At 47.5% G+C, this 12,992-nt stretch overlaps 1 protein-coding gene across 1 annotated transcript in view; it reads left to right on the top strand.

The window, feature by feature from the left end:
• LOC138514161 (uncharacterized) overlaps window positions 1-12,537 on the top strand; it is a 96,850-nt gene extending 84,313 nt beyond the window's left edge. Inside the window, exon 2 of the mRNA XM_069629468.1 lies at window positions 8,268-12,537. Within this exon, the coding sequence (XP_069485569.1) occupies window positions 8,276-10,741 (2,466 nt within the window). The 5' untranslated portion in view covers window positions 8,268-8,275 and the 3' untranslated portion in view covers window positions 10,742-12,537. The remainder of the gene's footprint in view (window positions 1-8,267) is intronic.
• Window positions 12,538-12,992: the final 455 nt, after the last annotated feature.

Below are 12,992 nucleotides of genomic sequence, written 5' to 3'. Positions count from 1 at the left end.
CCCCAGCACATCAACACCGCACGGATGACCTCCAGCCGGCCTGCCAGGCCCAACCCAACCCACGAGGCTGACCAGTGACGTCGTCCCGCCAAGACCAACCCCGCGGCAGCAACACCTATAGTTAGTCGACACCACCCAATCCCAATTGACTTGTGCCCCCTATAGTGTTTAGGTGTTGATGACGTTTTTTGTATTAGAAATACGCCTGTCTTTGCTATTTTCAGGCAGAGCGCTCTCGTAGGTTGCAGAGTTCTTTGCGTGCCTTATCTTTGGATAAACTCCCACTTACGCTCACCCGCACTCTGTCTTGGTCTCATTCCCATTACGGGAGAGTCCCTTATTGTCTCTCATTGCGGGGAGGATCGTGCTGAATTGGGGGCGCTTCCTTTCAGTGGTGACCCCGATAGCGTGATATCTCCAAACTATTTTTCCTAACTCCTTCTTAAACGACCCCCTTGTGGCACGAGAATCTCCGGTCGAGAAGGGATACGCACGGTGAGCCGTCTCCGGGAGGCCGCCCGCCAACGGCGACCGGCACAATAAGAAGTGCGCACTCAATGAGAAAGGGTACGGGATCCCGATTGGAAAAAAATCCCCTTTGAGTGCCGCTCGCCGGAGCCAGGGGCTGACCGTTGAGTTACCGGTGACGCCGCCTGGACGGACCCAGTTTCGGAGAGTATCGGTTCAAGACGGGCACGTGAGTACCGAGTGCGAGTGATCGTCAAGGGGGAAAGAAAGGGAATTGGGAATAACAGAACGGGGACAGGTAGAGGAGAAGAATATCGGGGGTCTACTACAGACGGGTCTTGAAGTTTTCTTTATTCTTTCTTTTGCATATGGCCATTAGGAGTAAGAAATAAGTGACGTGGTAGAAGTGACGGAAACCTAGCTCCGAGAGGGGGTGGAAGGCGGCGCCGCATAGTACTATCTAGACTAGTACTGGGAATATATGAAGAAGTGAGAAATAAGTTATTGGTGTCTAGCAAAAGGAGACACCGGGAATATTTTTTAGTGATTGTGCTCTCTCTCTCTATTTCTTCTTTTTCCATTTCCACGGGGTAGGGGGCGAAAATGAGAAAGGTATAAAGAAGTTAGAACATTTTAAAAAGCGGGGACTCAGTAGTGGCACGAACAGACGTGAACACAGTAACCTTAGCAGGAAATCAGGGACAGCTGGTTAGGGAGGAAAGGGAGGAGAAAGACAAAGAGTGTGAGTGGAAAGCATTGTGAAGGGTGCGCGCACCGTACGAGTGTGAGAGACGAACGGGTGGCCGCGAGGTGGTGTCAGAGAGTGTGGCCATAACCAGTACTTGATCAATTTCAAGTGAGATCACATAAGAGTGCCTGGGAATGGGAAGGAGATGAGATATGGTGAGTGAGAAGAGATTTGTGCAGTGAATAACGGTGGGTGATAATTTTAAGAGGTCCGCTCTTGTCTGTGCCATAAAGGAATACATACGCATATTTACAGCTAATAAAAGGTAACGAAAGCGAACGTGGTAGCGCTAGCGATTTAAAGGATGGGGGCTGAAACTCCCTTGTCACACATTTGCAAGAGCTTGCCGGGATATGCTGAACGCATAAATAAATATCATGATCAATGGTTAACAGAATTGAAAGGGGAGGGGTTGCCCCAGATTTGGCCAGAAGGAGGGTCCTTTGACAAAAGCGTTCTTGATATGGTATGTACATGTATTCGCCTCAAGTATAAGGGAAAACAATGGCAGAACAGGAAGGAGATATTAGATCTTTGGAGATTGTTTGAGGAAGTACCCCCACCCAAAGCTCCAGCTCCAAATATTGATTTACCCTCCACCACAGACAATCCACTAATGATCCCGCGAGAGGAAAAGGAACAGTTAAGTACAGAACAGCCTGCGGAAGTGGTTATGTTGTACCCAATATTACCTAAACCAGCCCCTGCAGCAGGATATAGCGACCCGATTTATGTGCCTCCCCCTTCAACCAGCACGCCACAAAGACCAACTGCACCCCCACCATACGAAAACACCAGAGAGCGCACCCAGGGAGGCACACAGAGAGTGGACATAGAGAAGTTAACGAGTGACTTAGAGTCGAGGCTTACAGTGGCACGAGATGAGCTCTCAAGAATAAAAGACATATGTGAACGCACAGCATGCGCCCCCACACAATCTGGACGCACGTCTAGAGCGTCGAGCGAAAGTAGACAAATTGAGGAAGGATGGAAAAAGGGGGAAATACTGTTCAGAATTGAGGAAGAACCGACCAGGATAATAGAAGTAGGGACAGCAGAAGGAAGCATTGGTGATGTCTCGCGAGAGAGAGGGATCAGAGAGGATTTGTTATGTGATGTCAGAGGAGGGGGGGATGAGAGTGATAGATTGAGCATGGCAGTAGGAGGAGAAGGCGAGGAGCTAGATGGGGCATGTTCACTGGGGACTATAGAGGATGAATGGATAGGACGACTAAGAAATAGGGTGGGGAAGATGGCGTCATTAGAGTCAGCAGTGACTAAGGAAAAGGAAGCTGCAACGGTAAAAGGGAAACTACAACTACCATTACTCCACAGGGGAGGTGGGAGGCCGAACTATATACCGTGGGCTCAGATGGACAAGGCTAACTTAATGAAATTACTACCACAGCTGTCAGGAGGGGCAAGCAAGTGGATATATGCATTTGAGAAACATACCGCGGGTATACCGCTGGCGGTAGGAGATGTGAAAAGCCTACTAGTGTCCGCAGTAGGGGATCAGGCAGACAGAGTGTGGGCTAAAGCGGGTTTTCCAGCTGTAACTTTAGAGTGTGATCGCCATGATGGGGCTTCTTTTAACACCGTGCGAGCAAGGGTGTGGGACGCACTGCGGGAAACCTTCCCAGATACCCCTGATTTGCAGTCAGTAATGCAATGTACCATGAATGATGGGGAGGACGCTATGGATTACATTCTCCGGGTGCAGGAGATGTGGAGAGCGGAAACGGGTACGCCCTGGCACCAATCCACGTCTCTATTTTACTTCATCATTAAAAGAGGGCTCCCAAAGGAAGTGCAAAAGGCACTAGATAAAATAGCAGGTGTTGAGGCAAAAGGCTGGCCGGAGATCCAAAGCATAATAGTACACCATTGTAAACGGATCAAAGAAAGAGAGAGGGAAGTAGCACAGAAGAGGTTGGCGGACGAGGCGAAGTTGGTGCAATCAAAATTGGTGAAGGTCGCAGCAGCGGTAGCGGGACTCCCACTCATACGGGAGGGAGAGGAAGGAGAGGAGGGGCAAATAGCAATACAAGGAAGAATAGCAGCGAATTGGGCAGGACAAGGGCAACGACAGTGGACAGAGCAGGAGCAGAACGGAGGTCCAACGTGGCAAGAGTGGGCCCCAAGAGGAGGAAGAGGTGGGTACAGGGGGCGAAGAGGAGGACAAGGGTATGGAGGAATGGGAGGAAATGGGTGGCAGGGTCCCAGAGGTCCACAGGGGAGCTGTTGGAATTGTGGGAGATGGGGGCATTACTCAAGGGAATGTAGGAGCAGACAAAACAACGGTTTCCAAGAGATAGAACAGTACGGACACCCCCATCCAGGAAGCCCCTACGGCCTCCCCATGGGACAATACCAGCAACCAGACAATGTAGTACAAAGGAGTAACGCACAACTACACGGACATCAATACCGAACACAAACCAGCCCACAGAATAATGACAATGTGCACTACACGCCTGGTAATACTTTCGCCACAGGAGCTAATGGGGCACCAGCCCCCGCACCTTACAGTGGAGTGTCAGTAGTTTCGGGGAACATTTTCGATCAAGGGGGGGCAATGAGACACCCCGCATAGGACAGCCCACAGAGAGCACTTGCGTGTCCAGTACTGTCTACGACCCACAATGCATCAGAGGAACCATTGATAGGAGCGCAGATAGGAGACAAGCAATTGATATTCATGGTGGATTGGGGAGCGGAGAAATCATGCATTAGAGAGGGCCGGTTCCCGTTATCTAATAGAACGTTAGAGACGCAGGGGTTCTCTGGGGCTGTAATTGAAGTTCCTTACACAGAGGTATTGGATGTGACAGTGGGGGGTAAAACAGTGAAAGCACCCTTACTGTACTATGAAAACTCTCCCATCAACTTACTAGGGAGAGATCTCTTGAGCAAACTAAACATGACCATATCATTCACAGGGAGCGGCATCGTATGTTCAACGCCAGGCATATGCCCCCTCCGTATATTAGCAGTAATACACGGCCACACAATAATAAAAGAGATCAGAGGGGTACCAAGAAATGAGGAGATGTTTGTTGAAGGCATGAGAACATTGGCTCTCATAGTACCAGAACTAAAAAGGGTGGAGTGGAGAATCCCAGCAGAATTCCTTTTTCGTCCCATAGCAAGCCCTGACACTGCTCTTGGGGAAGTACTATCGTTGGATTTGCATGCAATACATGTATCAGCAAACAGAATATGTGTGATTGGTATTGACATGGAAGGGTGTGAGTGGCGGACAGTATTGTGTACAAATGCAAATATCCCGCTGAGAGAGCTCTCGGACGAGGAGCTATTTTCTGACACTGAAGGAGATGGTGAAGTAGTGATGGAACTGGCAATGCCCTGCGACATTGTAGTTACAGCCAGACAAACTAAAGTTGAACTAATGGCGGTAGTAGGAGCACCGCATACATTTTTTGATGAAGACATGAGTTCAGTACCCGCTAACTTATGGACTAATGGCCCCCACGATGTAGGGTTGCTACATGAAGTTCAGCCTGTGGTGATAAAAGTAAAACAAGGAGCAATACTACCTCGGGTGAAACAATATCCACTGTCGCGAGAAGCAGAAGAAGGGATCAGAGAGACAATAGAAGCACTGCTAGCACAGGGTATAATAGTGCCCTCAAACTCCCCATGCAACACATGCATTTACCCAATCAAAAAAAGCGAAGGGGGGTTCATGGAGGATGATACAAGATTTACGCCCATTGAACGATGTGGTAATGAAGGAGTTCCCTTTAGTCCCGAACCCGGCGACAATACTGTGCAACATTCCAAAAATAGCATCACACTTCACAGTAATTGACTTAAAAAATGCGTTCTTTTCGATTCCCTTGGCAGAAGAGAGCAGGTACTTGACAGCATTTACATTGGGAGGAAGGAGGTTCGAACACTGCAGACTACCACAAGGATATTGCGAGAGCCCAAGCATATTTAACAGGGTACTACATGAAGATCTGGGGAATTTGTCTGTAGAAAGCACAGTGATTCAGTACGTTGATGATTTATTGGTTTGTGCACAGGATGAGGAAGAATGCAGACAGGACTCGATAACACTGTTGACATTATTGGCAAATAAGGGGTACAAGGTGGACAAGGGGAAGTTACAATACTGTCTGACGGAGGTCCTATACTTGGGTCAGTTGATATCAAAGGACGGCAAGCGAATTATACCAGACAGGGCACAGGCGATTAGAACAATTGGGGAGCCCAAAACAGTAAAAGAGATGCAGAAATTTCTGGGTATGTGTAACTATTGCCGAGCATGGATATTGGACTATGCGGCGTACACAAGGCCCCTGCTACAGGCACTGAAAGAAGCACAACAAGAACACAAACACATAGAATGGACAGAGGTGATGAACACAGCATTTAACTCACTAAAAGAGCTGATATCAAGCGCTCCAGTACTAGCAAACCCAGATTATGGGCGCGAATTCTTCTTATTTTCACACTGCAAAGGAACATTGATGACAGCAGTACTGACACAGAAAACATCCTTAGGGCACAAACCACTAGCTTACTACAGCGGCACCCTAGACGCAGTAATGCAAGGTCATTTCGCCTGCGAGCAATCCCTAGCTGCAGCCGCGTTCGCAATTGAAAAAAGTGCCACGATAGTAATGGGCTGCCCGGTGACACTGTTTGTGGAACACTCACTTTTTGCAATATTAGAGCGAACAAAGAGCACATTGACAACACAACGCGCCACAGCATATGAGATAATACTGTCCAGCGCTAACATCCATATAGTAAGATGTAAAACAGTGAACCCAGCCACATTCATCACAGAGGCATGCACCGTAGAGGACATGCAAAACCACAACTGCGCCACGTACACAGGTGACGAAAGTAAGGATCAAGTGATTTTTGAAAATGCCCTGACCGAGGGTGAGGTGTATTTTGTGGACGGGTCAGCATCAATAGACATGGAGACAGGAGAAAAGCATGTGGGTATGGCAGTGGTACGATTAGAGGAAGATGAATATGAGATACTAGTACAACACCGCCTCCCATCACACTATTCAGCGCAAGCAGCAGAACTAATAGCGCTAATAGAAGCATTGCATGCCGCCAAGGGGTGCGCAGTGACCATATATACAGACTCAGCATACATGACAACAACAGTTCACGGTGGGTTGGCCCGGTGGGGGCGGAGAGGGTTTCGGCGAGCAGACGGAACGCCAGTCCAGCATGCAGAATTATTGAAAGAACTGATTGAGGCCCTGCAAGACCCCACGGCAGTGGCCATTGTAAAATGTCAAGCCCATACCACAAATACAGATTTTATATCTTTGGGGAACGCGGCAGCAGACGCCGCTGCCAAAGCAGCTTCATATTTACAAAAAGGTGAAATAGGAGAGTACATGTTGCACCACACAGCAAGCCAAGAGGTCCCCACAGGATACAACATGATGTCCACACAGGAGATAATAGAGCTGCAAGAGGGAGCTAGTGCAGAGGAAAAATTGCTGTGGACTAAGAGAGGATGCAGCAAATCACCGACTGATTTATTGTGGCGACAAGAGAGTTCAGGAAAAGTGGTAATGCCAATCACGCTGTTAGAAATAGCATTTCAACAACTACACTTTCCTGCACACAACACAAAGAAACACATAATGGCAGAGATACAAGAAGATTGGTTTACACCTTGCCTCCAGGAACACGTCACAAGGTTAGCTCTAGAATGCACGACATGTCAAATTTACAACTCAGGTATGACATTGCGTACACTAAGGGGTACGATACCAAAACCAAGTGGCCCATTCAGAGAGCTCCACATTGATTATGTAGACATGGGAGAAAGGTGTAACGGGGCCCGATACATGATTGTGGTTGTATGTCCATTTTCGAGGTGGGTGGAGGCAGGCCCTTGTGCCCGCCCTGACGCGAAGGGCGCCGCGAAGTTCCTAGTGCGGGAAGTGTTTCCGCGCTGGGGAATTTGCGACGTTATTGGCTCAGATAACGGGACGCATTTTGTTAATGAACTATTTAAAGAAGTGACTACATTATTGGGAATAAAGCACAAATTATGTTCGATTTATCATCCTCAAAGTAATGGCGTCGTAGAAAAGATAAACGGCCTGTTAAAAAGCAGATTATCAAAACTTTGTTTTTCCCTTAAAAAGACTTGGATGTACTGCCTGCCTTTGGCCTTGTTTGAGCTACGAAACCAGCCAAGTAAGGATCACCATTTGTCCCCGCACGAGATCGTCACGGGAAGAAGAATGCACACAGCGCATTCGCCTCTCCGTGAGCGTTCTGATGCACACAGAAGCGCAGCTATATTGGGGGAGGAGTTCACAGAATACCTGCGAAAATTGACACGGGCAGCGCGCGTAATTTCAAAGCAACTAGCCCCCCCCTCGACAAGAGAGGAGGGGAACGCGACTGAACCAAACGGTTTGCCTGAAAAACCACTACAGCTAATGCCTGGTGACCTTATATATGTTAGAAGTTTTGTGCGGAGGTGGAACGCACCACGCTTCCATGGCCCCTATGAGGTAGTGTTTTGCACGCCTACAGCAGTAAAGGTTAAGGGCCTGCGATATTGGGTGCATTTGACAGATGTACGTAAAGCTTACAGCGCTGCGGAGAGTGAGGTGCAGGATGAGGCACAGGCAACAGCGGACGATGAAGTTGTGCGGAATGAATGATTGGAATTTTGTGTGCTTCATGAGATGAACAGTGAACACAATTAGCGCGCAACAAATGTCCTGGACTAAAGCATGTACACATGTATATGTAAATTTTCTTTTTACAATTTTTGAAAGTTTTGCGTGGGGTTCTTTTTTTTCCCTTCTTGTGCTCTTTAAGATGTTTTTATTATTGTTGTTTTTAAAATGTCATGTTTTTTATTATTTATATATATATATAGTAAGGTACGAATAATATTGACTGAAAGCTACCTTGTCTGTCAACAAACCCCCTTCCTCACCCAACCCTATATTTTATCACCGAAACGTTACAATGTGGAAATGCTTACATGTTTGTATTTAATGAACTTTTGTGTCTCAAACAGGATTTATCATGGCATCGAATGGGCAGCCTGCAACTAATAGATATGTTAGATTTAGAGAAATGTTAGTGGCTAGATTAACATATTCATTTGAATGTGGTTTATCAATGTGTGCTATCGTGTTCTTCATCTCAATGTTTTGTCTGGTGTTACACTGGATTATAGCGTTCATCTCTACCGAGATGAACGAGGGGGGAGGGGGGAACAACACCACCCTTGCTCCTGGAACGAAAACAATTCCGACTGTAAATGTCAAAGACGGTGATTTCTTGATCTGGGATGGATCACACTTTGTGTGGGGATACTATACTACACCACCCACTGCTGTCCTCTCACAATGGAGAACCAAAAATGTAGATAATGACACAATGTCCCAACCTGGCACATACAACAACCACACGATCCCTCCTGCCCCAATGTCAAACAACGATCTCTTGTTTATTAAGGAGGATGGAAAAGTGATTATGATGACAGAACACAAGTCCCTATATGAAGAATTAGAAAAGGGGGGTGGGAGGGAGGAAGGGGGGCCTGGTTCTTCACCTCCTATAACGAGAAGGTACAGAAGAAGGGAGAAAAGTAGGCGGAGAAGAGAGACTGGTGGAAAAGGGTATGATGAGTATTATGGGCTAGGGTTAGACAAAATGGAAGACCCACGACACCCTCACCAAGCAAATAAATGGTATGCAGATATGAGCACAACAGCTAAACAAACAACCAATGAGAGCTGTTATGTCTGCTCACTTATCCCCCATGCATCAGGCACACCTAAAGTATTGTTGCCACGAGAATTGCCCATTGTGGATGCCCAATGTCTCCTTCATCTCACGCTGTGTAGAATAAAGAACACTTTCCAAGCACACGATGTCTCTTTCAGAATGGTACAGAACAACAAAACGTGCTATTCGCAAGCGTCTGGAGTGATCTGCCTTAAAGAACCTTTCTTTGCAATACAAGGGACACTGTTTTCCGAAAACAAATGGAAAGACGAAGAAGTGCTGTGCAAGGCAGAAGCACTGAAGGGTGTCCAACCGGAAAAGTTGCGGTGGATGGAAAGAACGTGCTTGCCAATATGGAAAGAACACATCCCTAAATTAACATGGGTAACAGCGATGGAAAAACCCTTTAAGCTACAAAGTGAAATACAAAACGAACTATGTTTCAAGGGAGAAGGAAAAATGGCAATGGGAACGAATAAGAACTGTAACAAAACTCTCACCATCCCAGATATGAAAAAGGGAACAGCAGCACTAATGGACACCTACTGGGTATGCGGAAACAAGGCGTACCTGCACCTTCCCCAATCATGGAGTGGTAGCTGCTCAATGGCCACTTTGCATTCAACACTAATGGTGATTCCCGAAAGCCATATTGACAGAAGTAACATGGTGAACGGAGGCTCGAACCAGAATGCAGCGTCTCCAACTACACAAGCGCACCTTTATGTCCTGTCTTCCGGAGGGAAAGGAGAAGAGCTTTCAAGGAACAAGCGAGCATCGAACTACATATCACAAGCATCATCTGATTTATTGGCACAGATCCCAGACAAGTATCGCCTGTTCAGCTCCGTGGAAACATTCTTTGCTTCGCTAGTATCAAGTGTCCAAGCAAGAGCAAATGCAAAATGGCTCCAGATCACACGGTGGGAACTGATCCAGTTGGCCAATGACACTGAAGAAGGGTTTAACATAATAAAGGTGGAACTACGAGCTCTGCGATTAATGACCATGCAGAACAGGTATGTTCTAGACCTGTTAACAGCAATCGATGGAGGTGTTTGCCGAAAAATAGGAAGTGCATGCTGCACGTTCGTACCTTCCGAAGACGCAGAAAATGGGTCCCTGTCCCACGTTATTGAAGCAGTGCATAACCTGGGCGAGAAGATGAAAATGGAAGGTGGAGCTGAGGATAGCTCGTGGTTCGACAATATCTTCTCTTGGGTTCCCTCATGGCTTGGAGTGACAATGAAGTTCCTGATACCAATAGTGGTGATCATCCTTGTGATGTTCTGCCTGTGCCAGGTGGGCCTCCGATGTTGTGCTAATGCAGTCCCTAACGGTGCAATGATGATGGTGACAATGGGCAACTCCGGTGGTACAATTAAAGCAACACAAGAAGTACATGTGCAGACAGGAACAGACAACACCCCCAGGTACCAGTTAGTGCCTATGTGCCGTGACAAGTACATAGTAGATAAGCTATGGCACACCACGATTAAAGAACCACGAGACGTAGAACTGGAATGGTATGAGGAGGTCTGGGTAGATCTGGAAGAAACTGGCGACTGTATATATTTGACATGTACACCAGATGAGTATGCTAGGAGAGGTGAGAGCTTAAGGGGGGTGTGCAGAGCATGGATGCCCATAAAAGGAACCCCTGCATGGGATGGTGCAGTGTTAGAGGAACAAGAATGTAGAAGATTAGAAGAGCTAAAGAAATTCGTTACTTTAAGTAACGAAAGGGGGGAAATGTAGGGGAGGAATGGCCACGAGGCCCTCCTCACCTACAGCTCCCTCCCCAGGTGAGGACCATGGCTCGGTGGGAGCACCCTCATGCCACCCGGGCCCAGGTGGAGGAGGGTTCACCCGCCGACGACATTGCCCACACGCACCCTGTCTTTGCATTTACCGAAACTTAAGTTAGGCCTAGACGCCATCTTGCACAGCAAACATGGTGTGAGTTCAGCACACTGTAACGAGGCCCCCACCTTTGGAGGGCCTTTCATGCATCTCTGCCGCCTCAGCAGCCCTGGCAGATCCGCTGCGAGCGCGTTCCCATGAGAAAGTCGGAGATGAGCTAAACCCGAGATGCCAACACGGCAACATTATATTAGTAACAATGTGATATTGCACCCCGTATGACCCGGACCGCAAGGCCGGGGCAATGGGGAAAAAAGCTGAAGCATCACTATCTGAAGAAGGTAGAAAATAGTTCAAGTATTGGTATTAATGAACTACCTCTGTTTAAAATGTGAATGAACCATAAAAATGTAACGTTATATGATATCCCTTCAGGTCTGGACTAATGCTGCTATAACCACGGAGAAAGATGTTGACCAAGCGTGTAACCTCTAGTTGTAAAAGTGTTTTTCAATAGTATGTAGAAACTTGAACTCATATATGTTTTGAATCACCCAAAGCGGCGAGCATCAATCTCTGTAGGCCATAACCTAGATATCCCTCGTATAACGTTTAATGTACATACAATACGCACACAATGTAGTGAACATAATGTTAGGTAATGAAAAGGCACTGGAACCGACTGTATTAAAGAAATGTGTAACGAAAATGAAATATATATATATATATATGTGTGTCTGAATAACGTTAAAATAAGGCAGAACAGTATAAAACTTCTGCATTCACTGATCAGCAACGCACGAGGAAAATACCTTTGTGAGTATATGCAAGGTCATTCCCTCTCCCACCCCACCAAGCCTGCCAGATAAAAAAGCTAAGACTTGTGCTGCGCTCCCTCACCTCCCCCAACCAAGCTGGCGTTACTTCAGAGAGTCAGAGGCCCCGGCGCCGCAACCAAGGCCACAGCCCGCCACCTGTGTTATTTACAGCACGGTAATAAACCCACGGATGAACCCACTGATCTACCAGCACCCTCTCATAAATCCCCACGAACCCCCCAAGAATCCTGACCCCGTGTAAGGACGACCCCCATCATTGGGACAAGACACAGAGACCCATCTATATAATAACTTCTAACGCAGCAGACAGACATGTATCACTCGGCCCAGGTCCCAGAGCCCCGTCCCGTGACCTAAAATACCGGTCAATAAGACACAGGTAAATCTCACCCCAACCGACAACCACCAGACCTCTCACAAGGTGCATTCCTCATGTGTTGTGTTTATTTTATAAGATAAGCTGGTGAAGCGATTTATTAATGAACGTAAATGTCATTTTCTGAATAACTGTAGTGTGCATGGCCTAGGGCAAATGAGACAGGAAAGGTATTCGTCATTGTCACAGGCTGCCCCAGCACATCAACACCGCACGGATGACCTCCAGCCGGCCTGCCAGGCCCAACCCAACCCACGAGGCTGACCAGTGACGTCGTCCCGCCAAGACCAACCCCGCGGCAGCAACACCTATAGTTAGTCGACACCACCCAATCCCAATTGACTTGTGCCCCCTATAGTGTTTAGGTGTTGATGACGTTTTTTGTATTAGAAATACGCCTGTCTTTGCTATTTTCAGGCAGAGCGCTCTCGTAGGTTGCAGAGTTCTTTGCGTGCCTTATCTTTGGATAAACTCCCACTTACGCTCACCCGCACTCTGTCTTGGTCTCATTCCCATTACGGGAGAGTCCCTTATTGTCTCTCATTGCGGGGAGGATCGTGCTGAATTGGGGGCGCTTCCTTTCACAGGCTACCCTGTTCCATAGGGGCCTTCATGGGGAGTTAAAGGATGTCCTAGCCCAAGTAGTGAACCCACCAGACAATTGCCCTGAGTATATTGACCTGGTGGTGCAGCATGACCAGCGGTTGCAGGAAAGGAGAATTGACTGCTCCCAGCCCTATGTCCATAAGCCCTAAGGAAAATCCCACACATCAGTCCAATACACTACCCGAACTTATGCAACTAGGCATCGTTCGAGGATTTCTGGCTAGAGAGGAGAGAGAGAGGATGCAGACAGCAACAGTCAAGCCACCCCAAGAGACAGCCATCTTCACTTCCAAACTCTACCCCTTTTACCCCAAACATGTCTGCG

This window comes from Ambystoma mexicanum, chromosome 12, assembly GCF_040938575.1.
Source record: "Ambystoma mexicanum isolate Mex_15411 chromosome 12, UKY_AmexF1_1, whole genome shotgun sequence".
In the NCBI taxonomy this organism is placed as follows: Eukaryota; Metazoa; Chordata; class Amphibia; order Caudata; family Ambystomatidae; genus Ambystoma; species Ambystoma mexicanum.
Note: the sequence above shows the minus strand (reverse complement) of the source record. Positions and strands in the feature narration are given on the sequence as shown.